The sequence below is a fragment of the Nerophis ophidion genome, linkage group LG17 (genome assembly GCF_033978795.1).
Source record: "Nerophis ophidion isolate RoL-2023_Sa linkage group LG17, RoL_Noph_v1.0, whole genome shotgun sequence".
NCBI classification, from domain to species: Eukaryota; Metazoa; Chordata; class Actinopteri; order Syngnathiformes; family Syngnathidae; genus Nerophis; species Nerophis ophidion.
This window is the reverse complement of record NC_084627.1, coordinates 10,825,987-10,845,482: the sequence shown is the minus strand read 5'-3', so window position 1 is coordinate 10,845,482 and position 19,496 is coordinate 10,825,987. Positions and strand designations below refer to the sequence as shown.

The 19,496-nt window shown below is 44.1% G+C and overlaps 1 protein-coding gene and 1 long non-coding RNA gene across 3 annotated transcripts in view; one reads left to right on the top strand and one right to left on the bottom strand.

Annotated features, from left to right (window-relative positions):
- The window catches only part of LOC133536047 (unconventional myosin-Vb-like), a 48,341-nt gene extending 36,078 nt beyond the window's left edge, over window positions 1–12,263 (bottom strand). The window contains exon 1 of one of the 2 annotated variants that reach the window (XM_061876225.1): window positions 11,982–12,263. In XM_061876225.1, coding sequence (XP_061732209.1) covers window positions 11,982–12,008 — 27 coding nt within the window. In that variant the 5' untranslated portion in view covers window positions 12,009–12,263. The remainder of the gene's footprint in view (window positions 1–11,981) is intronic. The other variant, XM_061876226.1, reaches the window with a different exon arrangement.
- Window positions 11,626–18,707, top strand: LOC133536049 (uncharacterized). Its single transcript, XR_009802377.1, has 2 exons — window positions 11,626–12,317; window positions 17,969–18,707. It is a non-coding gene; the product is annotated as an uncharacterized LOC133536049 (long non-coding RNA).
- Window positions 18,708–19,496: the final 789 nt, after the last annotated feature.

Here is a 19,496-nt window from a genome sequence, read left to right as displayed (position 1 = left end):
GAACTAAATTGCAATAAGAAACTTATGTTTAATGTACTATAAGACTTTTTTGGTTAAAATAAAGCCAATAATGCCATTTCTTCTGGTCCCTTTTATTTAGAAAAGTATCCAAACGACAACTTTAAAACATACCGGCTTAGCTACAGCACCTGGCAGCCATCTTGGTATAAACAATCACAGCCCCTCCCCCACAAATGTTGGTGCGTGCGCACCAGCAGCAGACGGTACGGAAAAAAAAACGGGGAAAAAAACCGTCTCCCTCACTGTGTCTGTGCACGGCGGCCATCTTTGAAATGGTTTTCAGCGCAGCGGTTATTTGAAGGCTGATAACATCAAAACCATAGCAGTAATTAAAACTCTTTCATCAACTTTTAATCAGAAGGATTCAATCTCTCTCTTGTGGTAGTTTGAAGCCGACACGACAAACGCGCTCAGAGGAGATAATGTTTGAGAAAAGGTGACCGGTTTTTACAAAACTTTAGTTTTGAAGGGGGAATTGCAAACTTCCTATTGATTTTTGCAGGGAGTTGCCAATATATGAAATGTAGGTCTAAGTGAGACCTACATAGAGGTTTTTGTTTAATGTCTCTATGACATTCCTACTGGAATTAACAAGGAGTTTTTTCTGTGTGTTCTATTCCCAGGGGGCACTGGAGCGCAATTTTGAGTTTTGGGGTTAGGTTTTTTGATTAGATCGCAATTTTTGCCAGTCCTGATGTGTGTGTCCAGTTTTGAAGCATGTTAAGAAGCTCAAATTACAGCTCAATGAGGCAAAGGTGAGTGTTTTTACAAAACTTTTGTTTTGAAGGGGGAATTGCAAACTTCCTGTTGATTTTTGCTGGGAGTTGCCAATATATGAAATGTAGGTCTAAGTGAGACCTACATAGAGGTTTGTGTTTCATGTCTCTACGGCATTCCTACTGGAATTTATAAAGAGTTTTGTCTGTGTGTTCTTCCCTTCCTAGGAACAGTTTTGTCTGTGTTTTATTTCTAGGGGGCACTGGAGCGCAATTTTGAGTTTTGGGGTTAGGTTTTTGTTTAGATCGCAATTTTCGTCAGTCCTGATGTGTGTGTCCAGTTTTGAAGCATGTTAAGAAGCTCAAATTACAGCTCAAAGAGGCAAAAGTGAGTGTTTTTACAAAACTTTTGTTTTGAAGGGGGAATTGCAAACTTCCTGTTGATTTTTGCTGAAGGATGTCAGCGTATGAAATCTAGGTCTAAGTGAGACCTACATGTCTAGCTCCACCTATCTTGCCGATTGTATTGTACCATATGTCCCGGCAAGAAATCTGCGTTCAAAAGATTCCGGCTTACTAGTGATTCCTAGAGCCCAAAAAAAGTCTGCGGGCTACAGAGCGTTTTCCGTTCGGGCTTCAGTACTCTGGAATGCCCTCCCGGTAACAGTTCGAGATGCTACCTCAGTAGAAACATTTAAGTCTCACCTTAAAACTCATTTGTATACTCTAGCCTTTAAATAGACCTCCTTTTTAGACCAGTTGATCTGCCGCTTCTTTTCTTTTTTTCTCCTATGTCCCCCCCCCTCCCTTGTGGAGGGGGCCTGGTCCGATGACCATGGATGAAGTACTGGCTGTCCAGAGTCGAGACCCAGGATGGACCGCTCGTCAGGACCAAAGATGGACCACTCGCCTGTGTATCGGTTGGGGACATCTCTACGCTGCTGATCCGCCTCCGCTTGGGATGGTTTCCTGTGGACGGGACTCTCGCTGCTGTCTTGGATCCGCTTTGAACTGAACTCTCGCGGCTGTGTTGGAGCCACTATGGATTGAACTTTCACAGTATCATGTTAGACCCGCTCGACATCCATTGCTTTTGGTCCCCTAGAGGGGGGGGGGGTTGCCCACATCTGAGGTCCTCTCCAAGGTTTCTCATAGTCAGCATTGTCACTGGCGTCCCACTGGATGTGAATTCTCCCTGCCCACTGGGTGTGAGTTTTCCTTGCCCCTTTGTGGGTTCTTCCGAGGATGTCGTAGTCGTAATGATTTGTGCAGTCCTTTGAGACATTTGTGATTTGGGGCTATATAAATAAACATTGATTGATTGATTGAGGTTTTTCTTTCATGTCGCTACAACATTCCTACTGGAAGTTACAGGCAGTTTTGTCTGTGTTTTCTTCCTAGGGGGCGCTAGAGCGCAGTTTTTAGTTTTGGGGTTAGGTTTTTGCTGATTAAATCGCAATGTTCGCCAGTCCTGATGTGTGTGTCAAATTTGGTGAATTTCGAAGCATGTTAAGGAGCTCAAATTACAGCTCAAAGCTTCGGAATAATAATAAAGAAATAAAGATAGAATAAAATGCTAGAAATTCAATAGGGTCCTCTGTCCCAAAGGGACATGCGGTCCCTAATAAGTAACATATAAAAGGCGCGGCAGCCTTAATCACACTCTCGTCATTACCGTTGCAAGTAATTCAAAATAACCTTTGCATAGAATAAACCTGTGTGTCGCTAGAGTCACGCAAGATAATTTAGTAGAAAATATAAACTGCTGGTGTCAACGTACCACACAAAATGTTAGTGCGTGACACACCCATAGATCAGCACAGCCAAATGATTAAACAGTCAAACACAAATATGTATTCATGCTCACTGATTTGGCGTGAGAACAAAGATTGGTATGTTAGGAGAGTTATTCCCATCAGGTAATGTCCCAAATCTCAGTTACAGGGAGTGCTGACATTTTGAGTTGTGGTTGTTAATGGAAATGCTGTTCATGCAAATATACTTTTGTATGTCTCTTTTGTTGTTTGGCAGTGCTAGAACTCCAAATATTACAGATTTACTGGGCCAATACTGATACCAATTATTACCGGTTTTTGGATATTAATTTGCAGTAAAAGTTATTTAAACATGAATAGTAAATGTCGTAAACAGCGGGACGAGGCTTTAAGGCAGGGGTGTCAAACTCAAATACAGAGTGGGCCAAAATTTTAAACGGAACAAAGCCGCGGGCCAAGGTTGAACAAATAAATCTTTTAATAGGGGCCCAAACAAGTTTTGCATTAAATATTGAACAGGCAAGGCTTATATAACTTTAGTGACATGCAAAATCCAGTTTCAAGTAATAATAATTAAAAGAATATCAATGGCATATCAAATAAAATTTAAATAAAAATGGTATGTCTTTTTTTCTATTTGCAATTTTCTTAGGTAAATATCAATTTTTTTTCCACAGGCTAATAATACATTTGAAAATAAAATAACAATAATGAATGAACCAAACATTCAAGCCTTGAAGTAGCAAGAGAAAATGCATGAATAAAACGTTAATTATTGGTCAGTTTGCTGGAAGTTTCCCGGAAGAGTTAGTGCTGCAAGGGGTTCTGGGTATTTGTTCTGTTGTGTTACGGTGCGGATGTTCACCCGAAATGTGTTTGTCATTCTTGTTTGGTGTGGGTTCACGGTGTGGCGCGTATTTGTAACAGTGCTAAAGTTGTATATACGGCCACCCTCAGTGTGACCTGTATGGCTGTCGACCAAGTATGCTTTGCATTCACTTGTGTGTGCGTGTGTGTGTGTGTGTGTGTAAAAGCCACAAATATTATGTGACACGCTAAAAGCAGTGCCTTAAATGCACGCCCCCAATATAGTTGTCCAGGTGGAAATCGGTAGAAATTCGGGAGAATGGTTGCCCCGGGAGATTTTCGGGAGGGGCACTGAACTTCGGGAGTCTACCGGGAAAATTAGGAGGGTTGGCAAGTATGAGTATTAGCGGTGTTTCAGCGGCACCGACGCTGTATAACACCGGCGGGCCAGCTCTAATGCTAAATTGATATTGCCTCAAGGGCCAAATTAAATTACACGGCGGGCCAGATTCGGCCCGCGGGCCAGAGTTTGACACCCATGCTTTAAGGCATTATTTTTGAGGAACCGTTGGACCAGCAGTGACATAATCTTTGATGCGGTGCCAATGTTGTGGTTAATTTAGCGCTAAACAACATCATAGGATTTCACAAACACTTTTGTTTTGTGTGTCTGATTCTGCGGGTCAGAGGATCGCCAACATTTGTATAAGAAAATATAGGACATTTCCTGTGGAAATTGGTGAAATATGGGATTTTTGTACGCCATAAAACAGGGGTAGGGAACCTATGGCTCTAGAGCCAGATGTGGACTGCATCTGGCTCTCTGATAAATCTGACCTAACGTTGCTTAACACGATAAGTGATGAATAATTCCACTTGTAATCACAGTGTTAAAAATAATGTTAAAATTATAAAACATCCGTTTTCTACCGCACCTGTTCAAGACATTGCGTTAATGGTAAGAAGTTATTTATTTATTATTGGTTAGTGTGGGGCTTGCCCTCCTGGGGGTTCTTCAGACCCCCAAGCACCGACATGAGAGCCTGTTTCAGGGTTACAAAATTGTTTTATTTTTCAATAAGTCTCTCAGATGCTTTCCAGCAATAGTATTTCCAGCCCAAACCCAGTCTCTCCTCCTGGCTGCTGCTTATAACAGAGCGACAGGTGATCAGATAACAAGGCCCAGGTGGGCCGTCTACGCACCTGTCGCTGCAGGCCCGCAGCCCACGCCCCTTCCACAGTTAGCTTCAGAATAACAATTTTATTACAAAGAATAAGAGACCTATTATACTCTGGAAATGTTGGTCTTACTTAAAAAATGCACGTGTTTAGTTGTGTTCAGTGTTAAAAATAAATAAATTATATGGCTCTTACGAAAATAAGTTTTAAAATATTTGGCTTTTTGGCTCTCTCAGCCAAAAAGGTTCCCGACCCCTGCCATAAAAACTTCCCGGCTACTCGGAGTTAAACAATTTTATAACAGTTTATGGATTCAAAACATTGTGAGGTTTACCATGAATTGATTAACGTTGACAAACTTATTGGGGTGTTACCATTTAGTGGTCGATTGTACAGAATATGTACTGTACTGTGCAATCTAATAATAAAAGTTTCAATCAATCAATCAATACTCGTGAGGAATATTGCAAAAAAAAAAATCAACTCTAAGCCCCTTCTTGCAGCTAAGAGATGAGACATTTTTCAAGCAGGCTGATATAATTTCTTCCTGGATGTTACAGAAAGTATAACAACCATGCCTTGTCTTTTTACTTAAATAATAAGTCTCCTATTTGTCAAAATATTCACACAAAAGATTGGATTTTTGGCAGATGTACAGTACAGGCCAAATGTTTGGACACACCTTCTTATTCAATGTGTTTTTTCTTTATTTTCCTGACTATTTACATTGTAGATTGTCACTAAAGGCATCAAAACTGTGAATGAACACATGTGGAGTTATGAACTTAAAAAGGTGAAATAAGTGAAAACATGTTTTATATTATATAGCAGGGGTCGGGAACCTTTTTGGCTGAGAGAGCCAAAAAGCCAAATATTTTAAAACGTATTTCCGTAAGAGCCATAGAATATTTTTTTTAACACTGAACACAACTAAACGTGTGCATTTTTAAGTAAGACCAACATTTCCAGAGTATAACAGGTCTCTTATTCTTTGTAATAACATTGTTATTCCGAAGCTAACTGTGGAGGGGGCGTAGCCCGCGGGCCTGCAGCGAACTGGGGTGTACCAGGATCGGCCTCGAAATCAGCGAGAGCTGCGTAGATGGCCCCCCCTGAGCCTTGTTATGCAATCACCTGTCACTCTGTTATAAGCAGCAGCCAGGAGGAGAGACGGGGTTGGGGCTGGGGCTGGAGCCAGAGCGCGAGCGAAAACGAAAGAGAAAAATACAATTGCTGGAAAGCAACTGAGGGACTGATTGAAAAAAAATATATATTGTAACCCTGAAACAGGCTCTCATGTCGGTGCTTGGTGGTCTGAAGAACCCCCAGGAGGGCAAGCCCCACACTAACCAATAATAAATAAATAACTTCTTACCATTAACGCAACTTCTTGAACAGGTGCGGTAGAAACGGATGGATGGCTTAAAAATGCATGAGAATGTTTTATATTTTGAACATTATTTTTAACACCGTGATTACAAGTGGAATTATTCATTATTTATCGTGTTAAGCAATGCCAGCTCAGATTTATCCGAGAGCCAGATGCAGTCATCAAAACAGCCACATCTGGCTCCCGAGCCATAGGTTCCCTACCCCTGTTATACAGGCTTCACGGTGGCAGAGGGGTTAGTGCGTCTGCCTCACAATACGAAGGTCCTGAGTAGTCTGGGTTCAATCCCGGGCTCGGGATCTTTCTGTGTGGAGTTTGCATGTCCTCCCCGTGAATGCGTGGGTTCCCTCCGGCTTCCTCCCACTTCCAAAAACCTGCACCTGGGGATAGGTTGATTGGCAACACTAAATTGGCCCTAGTGTGTGAATGTTGTCTGTCTATCATTGTTGGCCCTGCGATGAGTTGGCGACTTGTCCAGGGTGTTCCCCGCCTTCCGCCCGATTGTAGCTGAGATAGGCACCAGCGCCCCCAAAAGTGAATAAGCGGTAGAAAATGGAAAATGTTTTATATTCTAGTTTCTTCAAAAAAGCCACCCTATGTTCTCATTACTGCTTTGCGCACTCTTGGCATTCTCTCCAAGAGCGTCAAAACTTAGTCACCTGAAATGGTTTTTACTTCAAAAGGTGTGCTTGAAGCTCATCGAGAGAATGCCAAGAGTGTGCAAAGCCGTATTCAGAGCAAAGGGTGGCTGGTTTATTTCAAGTAAATATACAACCAACTTGAAGCACCATCTGTAGGCTAATCATCGCAAGGGCCACATGAAAAAATAAGTCAGATTGGTGGAATTGATCCATTTCAGCACGTCCAATAGACGAGATTTGAGCAAGAACGTGTCCTGTGTCACTGTTGTCAACGGAGTCAGTTTTTACGCAGGCCAAATGTTTCGGAATGCAAAGTCGGTAAAGGCTCAAAGATAATTTAACTTTAGGTGAGTGCATCAGAAAGAGAAGACTGTCGTCTTTCCACAGGTGTCTCTTGGACACATTGAAACAAACTAAATGTATTGTGCATTAACGTTTAAAATATTTAAAGTCTCCTCTGTTATTAATCCGTACGTTGTTCGTACTTTGCTAACGCTAACAGCCTAGTAAATGCTATGTGTGCAACAGAATAAAACAGGCTTTGATTCAAACTTGCCAGTTAGAAAACTGCAGAGAACACACCAACATGTACCAGGTGATGGCATTAAAAGTCATGTTTGATCGTCTCACAGGCTGTTTATTAGCTCATTAACCCGACTTCCGTGGTTATGCGTCTGTGCTAAAAATGAGAAAAATCTCAGCGAATCCTTTTTTTTCCCTGAAGTGACGGATAACGATGTCGCATGTTTGCACAATGTTTTTGGAAAAAAAACTCAACTTAAGCACAGAGTCTTGTATTCAGCCATTTAAATAAGCAATTTAGAGTCCAGCAAGACCCACAATGCAATGTGTTTCCATGCCACTCATTATGGTTTGTGTAATAATGATTGGTTGATGTGGTTTGTGCAACTGTCAGCTGGTTCCTCTGCTTAGTGGCTAAGTGAGGGGTAGGGAACCTATGGCTCTAGAGCCAGATGTGGCTCTTTTGATGACTACATCTGGCTCTCAGATAAATCTGAGCTTAACACGATAATTAATCATTTCACTTGTAATCACAGTGTTAGAAATAACGTTTAAAATATAAAACATTCTCATGCTTTTTTATCTTCAAGAAGTTGCGTTAATGGTAAAAAGTAATTATTGGTTAGTGTGGGGCTTGTCCTCCTGGGGGTTCTTCAGACCACCAAGCAGCGACATGAGAGCCTGTTTCAGGGTTACATTATTGTTGTGTTTTTCAATAAGTCTCTCAGTTGCTTTCCAGCAATTGTCTTTTTCTCTTTCGTCCTCACTCACGCTCTGGCTCCAGCCCCAACCCCGTCTCTCCTCCTGGCTGCTGCTTATAACAGAGTTGGCAAGTATGACGCACACACACACACACACACACAAAACCTTGTTACATAGTTTAATGCATCCAGCGGGGCATCACAACAAAATTAGGCATAATCATGTGTTAAATCCATGACTGTGTATATCGGTTGATATCGGTATCGGCAATTAAGAGTTGGACAATATCGGAATATCGGCAAAAAAGCCATTATCGGACATCTCTAGTATATATATATACACACCACCTCCCAGCGGACCTTTTCAATATGTCCCTAATTCTGAGGTCTCAAGGTTGGCAAGTATGACACACACGCGCACACACGCGCACACACACACACACACACACACACACACACACAACCTTGTTACATTGTTTAATGTATCCAGCGGGGCATCACAACAAAATTAGGCATAACCATGTGTTAAATCCATGACTGTGTATATCGGTTGATATCAGTATCGGCAATTAAGAGTTGGACAATATCGGAATATCGGCAAAAAAGCCATTATCGGACATCTCTAGTATGTATATATATATATATATATATATATATATATATATATATATATATATATATATATATATATATATATATATATACATATACACACCACCTCCCAGCGGACCTTTTCAATATGTCCCTAATTCTGAGGTCTCAAGGTTGGCAAGTATGACACACACACACACACACACACACACACACACACACACACACACAACCTTGTTACATTGTTTAATGCATCCAGCGGGGCATCACAACAAAATTAGGCATAACAATGTGTTAAATCCACAACTGTTTATCTCGGTTGATATTGGTATCGGCAATTAGGAGTTGGACAATATCGGAATATCGGCAAAAAAGCCATTATTGAAGATCCCTAATATAGTGGCCTAGTGGTTAGAGCATGGGTGTCAAACTCTGGCCCGCGGGCCAAATCTGGCCCGCCGTGTATTTTCATTTGGCCCTTGAGGCGATATCAAATTAACATTAGAGCTGGCCCGCCGGTGTTATACAGCGTCGGTGTCGCTGTAACACCGCATTCACCGCTAATACTCATATTTGCTAAATCCCCCCCCCCCACCCCACCCCCGATTTTCCAAGGAGACTCCAAAATGTCAGTGCCCCTCCCGAAAATCACAGGGGGCAACCATTCTCCCAAATGTCTCCCGATTCCCACCCGGACAACAATATTGGGGGCACTTCCTCAAGCGTCCTCTAAAACCTTTCGTCACGTCCGCTTTTCCTACGTAGAAACAGCGTGCCGGCCTAGTCACATGATATATGTGGCTTTTACACACACACACACACACGCTAATGCACTGCAAGCTTGGTCAACAGCCATACAGGTCACACTGAGGGTGGCCGTATAAACAACTTTAAGACTGTTACAAATATGCGCCAGACTGTGAACCAACACTAAACGAGAATGACAAGCAAATTTCGGGAGAACATCCGCACTGTAGCACAACATAAACACAACAGGACAAATACACAGACCCCCTTGCAGCACTACCTCTTCCTGGACGCTACAATATAAAAACGTACTATTAGCCTGTGGGAAAAGTTTATTTTGATATTTACCTGAGAAGGCTGCAAATATTTCAATTTGATTTGATATGTCATTGCTATTTTTAAATTATTAGTATTATTTGAAACTGGATTTTGCATGTCACTAAAGTTATATAAGCCTTGCTTGTTCAATATTCAATGCAAAACTTGTTTGGGTCCCTATTAAAAGGTTAATTTGTTCAACCTTGGCCCGCGGCTTTGTTCCGTTTAAAATTTTGGCCCACTCTGTATTTGAGTTTGACACCACTGGGGCGGCATAGCTCGGTTGGTAGAGCGGCCGTGCCAACAACTTGAGGGTTGCAGGTTCGATTCCCGCTTCTGCCATCCTAGTCACTGCCATTGTGTCCTTGGGCAAGACACTTTACCCACCTGCTCCCAGTGCCACCCACACTGCTTTAAATGTAACTTAGATATTGGGTTTCACTATGTAAAGCGCTTTGAGTCACTTGAGAAAAGCGCTATATAAATATAATTCACTTCACTTCACCACTGGATTAGGACAGCGTGGCGCAGTGGGAGAGTGGCCGTGCGCAACCCGAGGGTCACTGGTTCAAATCCCACCTAGAACCAACCTCGTCACGTCCGTTGTGTCCTGAGCAAGACACTTCACCCTTGCTCCTGATGGGTGCTGGTTGGCGCCTTGCATGGCAGCTCCCTCCATCAGTGTGTGAATGTGTGTGTGAATGGGTAAATGTGGAAGTAGTGTCAAAGCGCTTTGAGTACCTTGAAGGTAGAAAAGCGCTATACAAGTACAACCCATTTATCATTTATTAGAGTGTCCGCCCCTGAGATGGGTAGGTTGGGAGTTCAAACCCCGGCCGAGTCATACCAAAGACTATAAAAATGGGAGCCATAACCTCCCTGCTTGGCACTCAGCATCAAGGGTTGGAATTGGGGGTTAAATCGCCAAAAATGATTCCCGGGCGGGCGTGGCCACCGCTGCTGCTCACTGCTCCCCTCACCTCCCAGGGGGTGATCAAGGGTTCGAGATGCTACCCCAGTAGAAGCATTTAAGTCTCACCTTAAAACTCATCTGTATACTCTAGCCTTTAAATAGACCTCCTTTTTAGACCAGTTGATCTGCCGCTTCTTTTCTTTCTCCTATGTCCCCCCCTCCCTTGTGGAGGGGGTCCGGTCCGATGACCATGGATGAAGTACTGGCTGTCCAGAGTCGAGACCCAGGACGGACCGCTCGTCGGGACCCAGGATGGACCGCTCGCCTGTATCTGTTGGGGACATCTCTACGCTGCTGATCCGCTTGAGATGGTTTCCTGTGGACGGGACTCTCGCTGCTGTCTTGGATCCGCTTTAACTGAACTCTCGCGGCTGTGTTGGAGCCACTATGGATTGAACTTTCACAGTATCATGTTAGACCCGCTCGACATCCATTGCTTTCGGTCCCCTAGAGGGGGGGGGGGGTTGCCCACATCTGAGGTCCTCTCCAAGGTTTCTCATAGTCAGCATTGTCACTGGCGTCCCACTGGATGTGAATTCTCCCTGCCCACTGGGTGTGAGTTTTCCTTGCCGTTTTGTGGGTTCTTCCGAGGATGTTGTAGTCGTAATGGTTTGTGCAGTCCTTTGAGACATTTGTGATTTGGGGCTATATAAATAAACATTGATTGATTGATTGATTGATTGATGGGTCAAATGCAGAGAATAATTTCGCCACACCTAGTGTGTTTGTGTGAGAATCATTGGTACTTTAACTTTATATATGCGTGGCGCAGTGGGGGAGTGGCCGTGCGCAACCCGAGCGTCCCTGGTTCAAATCCCACCTAGTTACAACCTTGTCACGTCCGTTGTGTCCTGAGCAAGACACTTCACCCTTGCTCCTGATGGGTGCTGGTTGGCGCCTTGCATGGCAGCTCCCTCCATCAGTGTGTGAATGGGTAAATGTGGAAGTAGTGTCAAAGCGCTTTGAGTACCTTGAAGGTAGAAAAGCGCTATACAAGTACAACCCATTTATCATTTATATATATCCATCCATCCATTTTCTACCGCTTATTCCCATATATATATATACATACACACACACACCAACTCCCAGCAGGCCTTTTCAAAATCTCCCTAATTCTGAGGTCTCAAGGTTGGCAAGTATGACAAAAAAAAAAGTATGACACACACACACACACACACACACACACACACACACACACACACACACACACACACACACACACACACACACACACACACACACACACACACACACACACACACAGATAGTTTATCACCAACAATGACACAACAATGATAACACAAGCCTTGTAATCCGCGCCGTGGGTGGTCTTGGCAGCAGGCAGCAGATGGAGGCAGGTTTAAGAGGATGAAAAGTATTATTTAGGAGGACAAAGTTGTCCTGAAGTTGTTTTGTTGACAGAAGAAGAAGGAGCGAAGGCGAGTAGTGATCACGTGATCCACTTTGCGACGGAACAAGTTCCCACAGAACATGAATTGTTTGTCCCACTTCCTCGCTCATTTTTACCACAAAATGTCTTCTTTCCCCCGTCAGCGAGCAACAGGGCGGCTCCAGGTGAGCTGAGGCGGTGACTTACCGTCGTGTACAACTCGTTGACGGACATCTTTTCCTCTTCCGCGACGACGAACAAAGTCCAACCCGGAAATGTGGCCGCTACAGCAGGTGCATGGCGCGCCGGTGCTCCCGGTGCTCAACTCGCCCAACTCGGACGGACCGAAGCCGAAACCCGGCAGAGTTGTTGTCGTCCGTACGGCCCTCCGTCACTTCCTGGAAAGAGGTCCACGCGTGTTGAGGTCCCGGCCCTCTGCCGCTCTCCGCCGCACTGGACTTTCCTGTCAGGTGGATGGAAGCCGCGCGCTGTGATTGGAGGAGGGGCACCGTGACGTCACGGAGTAAGTGGAGCGTTTGGAAGGTGCGTGTACTTTTTTTTTTTTACTTACTTTGATTATTTTTTTCAACTGTTTGTAAATGTTGACATTTATAGAAAATTAAAAAAAGTTTATTAAAAAAAAATATACATTAAAAAAAAAAAAAAATGAAAAAAAAAAAAAGGCCTGTACTTTTGGCTAAATAGGACACTAGTGTGTGAATGTTGTCTGTCTATCTGTGTTGGCCCTGCGATGAGGTGGCGACTTGTCCAGAGTGTACCCCGCCTCCCGCCCGATTGTAGCTGAGATAGGCGCCAGCGCCCCCCGCGACCCCGAAAGGGAATAAGCGGTAGAAAATGGATGGATGGAGGACACTAATGTGTGAATGTGAGTGTTGTCTGTCTATCTGTGTTGGCCCTGCAATGAGGTGTCGACTTGTCCAGGGTGTACCCTGCCTTCCGCCCGATTGTAGCTGAGATAGGCGCCAGCGCCCCCCGCGACCCCGAAAGGGAATAAGCGGTAGAAAATGGATGGATGGAGGACACTAATGTGTGAATGTGAGTGTTGTCTGTCTATCTGTGTTGGCCCTGCAATGAGGTGGCGACTTGTCCAGAGTGTACCCCGCCTTCCGCCCGATTGTGGCTGAGATAGGCGCCAGCGCCCCCCGCGACCCTGAAAGGGAATAAGCGGTAGAAAATGGATGGATGGAGGACACTAATGTGTGAATGTGAGTGTTGTCTGTCTATCTGTGTTGGCCCTGCAATGAGGTGGCTACTTGTCCAGGGTGTACCCTGCCTTCTGCCCGATTGTAGCTGAGATAGGCGCCAGCGCCCCCCGCGACCCCGAAAGGGAATAAGCGGTAGAAAATGGATGGATGGAGGACACTAATGTGTGAATGTGAGTGTTGTCTGTCTATCTGTGTTGGCACTGCGAGGTGGCGACTTGTCCAGGGTGTACCCCGCCTTCCGCCCGATTGTAGCTGAGATAGGCGCCAGCGCCCCCCGCGACCCCGAAAGGGAATAAGCGGTAGAAAATGGATGGATGGAGGACACTAATGTGTGAATGTGAGTGTTGTCTGTCTATCTGTGTTGGCCCTGCAATGAGGTGGCTACTTGTCCAGGGTGTACCCTGCCTTCTGCCCGATTGTAGCTGAGATAGGCGCCAGCGCCCCCCGCGACCCCGAAAGGGAATAAGCGGTAGAAAATGGATGGATGGAGGACACTAATGTGTGAATGTGAGTGTTGTCTGTCTATCTGTGTTGGCACTGCGAGGTGGCGACTTGTCCAGGGTGTACCCTGCCTTCCGCCCGATTGTAGCTGAGATAGGCGCCAGCGCCCCCCGCGACCCCGAAAGGGAATAAGCGGTAGAAAATGGATGGATGGAGGACACTAATGTGTGAATGTGGGTGTGAATGTTGTCTGTCTATCTGTGTTGGCCCTGCAATGAGGTGGCGACTTGTCCAGGGTGTACCCTGCCTTCCGCCCGATTGTAGCTGAGATAGGCGCCAGCTCTCCCCGCGACCCCGAAAGGGAATAAGCGGTAGAAAATGGATGGATGGAGGACACTAATGTGTGAATGTGAGTGTTGTCTGTCTATCTCTGTTGGCCCTGCAATGAGGTGGCGACTTGTCCAGGGTGTACCCTGCCTTCCACCCGATTGTAGCTGAGATAGGCGCCAGCGCCCCCCGCGACCCCGAAAGGGAATAAGCGGTAGAAATGGATGGATGGAGGACACTAACGTGTGAATGTGAGTGTGAATGTTGTCTGTCTATCTGTGTTGGCCCTGCAATGAGGTGGCGACTTGTCCAGGGTGTACCCCGCCTTCCACCCGATTGTAGCTGAGATAGGCGCCAGCGCCCCCCGCGACCCCGAAAGGGAATAAGCGGTAGAAAATGGATGGATGGAGGACACTAATGTGTGAATGTGGGTGTGAATGTTGTCTGTCTATCTGTGTTGGCCCTGTGATGAGGTGGCGACTTGTCCAGGGTGTACCCTGCCTTCCGCCCGATTGTAGCTGAGATAGGCGCCAGCGCCCCCCGCGACCCCGAAAGGGAATAAGCGGTAGAAAATGGATGGATGGAGGACACTAATGTGTGAATGTGAGTGTGAATTTTGTCTGTCTATCTGTGTTGGCCCTGCAATGAGGCGGCGACTTGTCCAGGGTGTACCCTGCCTTCCGCCCGATTGTAGCTGAGATAGGCGCCAGCGCCCCCCGCGACCCCGAAAGGGAATAAGCGGTAGAAAATGGATGGATGGAGGACACTAATGTGTGAATGTGAGTGTGAATGTTGTCTGTCTATCTGTGTTGGTCCTGCGATGAGGTGGCGACTTGTCCAGGGTGTACCCTGCCTTCCGCCCGATTGTGGCTGAGATAGGCGCCAGCGCCCCCCGCGACCCCGAAAGGGAATAAGCGGTAGAAAATGGATGGATGGAGGACATTAATGTGTGAATGTGAGTGTTGTCTGTCTATCTGTGTTGGCCCTGCAATGAGGTGTCGACTTGTCCAGGGTGTACCCTGCCTTCCGCCCAATTGTAGCTGAGATAGGCGCCAGCGCCCCCCGCGTCCCTGAAAGGGAATAAGCGGTAGAAAATGGATGGATGGAGGACACTAATGTGTGAATGTGAGTGTGAATTTTGTCTGTCTATCTGTGTTGGCCCTGCAATGAGGCGGCGACTTGTCCAGGGTGTACCCTGCCTTCCGCCCAATTGTAGCTGAGATAGGCGCCAGCGCCCCCCGCGACCCCGAAAGGGAATAAGCGGTAGAAAATGGATGGATGGAGGACACTAATGTGTGAATGTGAGTGTGAATGTTGTCTGTCTATCTGTGTTGGCCCTGTAATGAGGTGGCGACTTGTCCAGGGTGTACCCCGCCTTCCGCCCGATTGTAGCTGAGATAGGCACCAGCGCCCCCCGCGACCCCGAAAGGGAATAAGCGGTAGAAAATGGATGGATGGAGGACACTAATGTGTGAATGTGAGTGTGAATGTTGTCTGTCTATCTGTGTTGGTCCTGCGATGAGGTGGCGACTTGTCCAGGGTGTACCCTGCCTTCCGCCCGATTGTAGCTGAGATAAGCGCCAGCGCCCCCCGCGACCCCGAAAGGGAATAAGCGGTAGAAAATGGATGGATGGAGGACACTAATGTGTGAATGTGAGTGTGAATGTTGTCGGTCTATCTGAGTTGGCCCTGCGATGAGGTGGCGACTTGTCCAGGGTGTACCCGGCCTTCCGCCCGATTGTAGCTGAGATAGGCGCCAGCGCCCCCTGCGACCCCGAAAGGGAATAAGCGGTAGAAAATGGATGGATGGAGGACACTAATGTGTGAATGTGAGTGTGAATGTTGTCTGTCTATCTGTGTTGGTCCTGCGATGAGGTGGCGACTTGTCCAGGGTGTACCCCGCCTTCCGCCCGATTGTAGCTGAGGTAGGCGCCAGCGCCCCACCCCTCCGCGAGCCCAAAAGGGAATAAGCGGTAAGAAAAAATGGATGGATGGATGGAAGGACACTAGATATACCCCGAATGTCTTCTCTGCATTGCGTTTTTTTTAAATAAAGTTTGTAGTTTAGTTCAAATGAGACAAACATGGTATTTTGCTTTTGTTTGTACCAAAAAGGATTTTCATTGAAAGTGTAGCACAGTGTATTTGACACCTACTAAACTATGTATACTGTGTACCATCCATTCATTTTCTACCGCTTGTCCCTTTCGGGGTTGCGGGGGGTCGCTGGATATATGAAAATAATGTGCTATGGTGCAAATAGCATAATTACTTATATATATATACATGTGTATATATATATATATATATATATATATATACATGTATGTATGTATATATCCATCCATCCATCCATTTCCTGCCACGTCTACCCTTTGGGGTCGCGGGGGGCGCTGGTGCCTATCTCAGCTACAATCAGGCGGAAGGCGGGGTACACCCTAGACAAGTCAGTATGTGTGTGTATATATATATATATATATATATATATATATATATATTGTGCTATGTTGCAAATAGTAAAATTACATATATATGTATGTGTATATATATATATATATACAAACAAATAATGTGCAATGGTGCAAATAGTATATTTACACACACACACACACATATATATATATATACATAAACATATTTGATGTTCAAACTGATTAAAAAAAATGTTTTTTGCAAATAATCATTAACTTTAGAATTTGATGCCAGCAACACGTGACAAAGAAGTTGGGAAAGGTGGCAATGAATACTGATAAAGTTGAGGAATGCTCATCAAACACGTATTTGGAACATCTCACAGGTGTGCAGGCTAATTGGGAACAGGTGGGTGCCATGATTGGGTATAAAAACAGCTTCCCACAAAATGTTCAGTCTTTCACAAGAAAGGATGGGGCGAGGTACACCCCTTTGTCCACAACTGTGTGAGCAAATAGTCAAACAGTTTAAGAACAACGTTTCTCAGAAATTTAGGGATTTCAACATCTACGCTCCATAATATCATCAAAAGGTTCAGAGAATCTGGAGAAATCATTCCAAGTAAGCAGCATGGCCGGAAACCAACATTGAATGACCGTGACCTTCGATCCCTCAGACGGCACTGTATCAAAAACCGACATCAATCTCCAAAGGATATCACCACATGGGCTCAGGAACACTTCAGAAAACCACTGTCACTAAATACAGTTGGTCGCTACATCTGTAAGTGCAAGTTTAAGCTCTACTATGCAAAGCGAAAGCCATTTATCAACAACATCCAGAAACGCCGCTGGCTTCTCTGGGCCCAAGATATTCTAAGATGGACTGATGCAAAGTGGAAAAGTGTTCTGTGGTCTGACGAGTCCACATTTCAAATTGTTTTTGGACTGTTATCGAGGCAGAGTACAAAAGCCAGCATGTGTGATGGTCTGGGGGTGCATTAGTGCCCAAGGCATGGGTAACTTACACATCTGTGAAGGCACCATTAATGCTGAAAGGTAAATACAGGTTTTGGAACAACAAATGCTGCCATCTAAGCGCCATCTTTTTCATGGACGCCCCTGCTTATTTCAGCAAGACTGACAAGCCACATTCAGCACGTGTTACAACTGCGTGGCTTCGTAAAAAAAGAGTGTGGGTACTTTCCTGGCCCGCCTGCAGTCCAGACCTGTCTCCCATCTAAAATGTATGGGGCATTATGAAGCATAAAATACGACAGCAGAGACCCCGGACTGTTGAACGACTGAAGCTCTACATAAAACAAGAATGGTAAAGAATTCCACTTTCAAAGCTTCAACAATTAGTTTCCTCAGTTCCCAAACGTTTATTGAGTGTTGTTAAAAGAAAAGGTGATGTAACACAGTGGTGAACATGCCCTTTCCCAACTACTTTGGCACGTGTTGCAGCCATGAAATTCTAAGTTAATTATTATTTGAAAAAAAAAATTAAGTTTATGAGTTTGAACATCAAATATGTTGTCTTTGTAGCATATTCAACTGAATGTGGGTTGAAAATGATTTGCAAATGATTGTATTTTGTTTATATTTACCTCTAACACAATTTCCCAACTCATATGGAAACAGGGTTTGTAAATCCAGAAAGAGTTGTGATTAAAATGCATCTTTCCATTGCAAAACTACACTTTTTGAACGTCTCACTTCCTTTTAGACGTTAATGACTTTGTGTGGAATTCCTTTTGAACTGAAGAATGTGCTCTCATCTTCACAGATGACGTCAGCGTTACGCCCATACACTCCCTGTGCAGGTATGGGCGCTTGTTGGCCACGCCCACAGTCACCGCCCACAGGAAGGATCTTAAGGTGGGCGGAGCCAAACAAACATCTACCGTCGATACCAAGGGCATAGTATCTTCTGATCAGATTGATATTTTTCAGTTACCCTTATACAGAAACCAAAATATATTTTGTTATTAGATTGTCTTGTATTTCTACATGTTTATATTTGTATATTTTGTTGTATTTACAATGTAAAATTGTCTTACATTATTTGTAACAGTGCATCCGGGAAGTATTCACTTTTTTCACATTTTCTTATGTTACAGCTAATTTAAAAAATGTAATGAAGTCATTTTTGTCCTCAAAATTCTACACACAATACCACATAATGACACTACGAAAACATTTTTTTAGTGCAGTTGACACATTTATCAAAGAAATAAAAAAACGTAAAAAACACGTGTACTTAAGTATTCACAGCCTCGGCTCACCTCATGCAGCGCTGTGAATACTTTCCAGATGCACTGGATATATTGTATTCTATTACATTTATATATTGTTAAGTCTTGTGTTTTTGATTTTTTTTTAATAATGTGTTGCATTGATATATTTGTATTGTATTTATGTATTAATAAATTGTTCCTTAATGTTAGATTTATGGTGTATTTTCTATATTGCATTTATAGTTATGTTCATTTATATAAAATTAAATTGTCTTATATTGTCTTGTATTTCATTGTATTGTCTCAGATTATTGTATTTATATATTTTTATAGTCTTATATTTTGTATGTTTTATTTATGTATCGTTATATTGTCTGGCATAATATGCCCAGCCGGCACAAGATATTGATACAATGTTGATTATACGTACAGGTCCTTTAACACTGACATTGATACGTTGATTATACGTACAGGTCCTTTAACACTGACATTGATATAATGCTGATTATACGTACAGGTCCTTTAACACTGATATTGATACGTTGATTACACGTACAGGTCCTTTAACACCGACATTGATACAATGTTGATTATACGTACATGTCCTTTAACACCGACATTGATACAATGTTGATTATACGTACATGTCCTTTAACACTGATATCGAGACGTTGATTACACGTACAGGTCCTTTAACACCGACATTCTCTTTTTCTAAGAAGTGAAGTATATAGCGCTTTTTCTCTAGTGACTCAAAGCGCTTTACATAGTGAAACCCAATATCTAATTTTTACATTTAAACCAGTGTGGGTGGCACTGAGAGCAGGTGGGTAAAGTGTCTTGCCCAAGGACACAACGGCAGGGACTAGGATGGCGGAAGCGGGGATCGAACCTGAAACCTTCAAGTTACTGGCACGGCCGTTCTACCAACCGAGCTATACTGCCACATTGATACAATGTTGATTATACGTACATGTCCTTTAACACTGATATTGATACGTTGATTACACGTACAGGTCCTTTAACACCGACATTGATACAATGTTGATTATACGTACATGTCCTTCAACACTGACA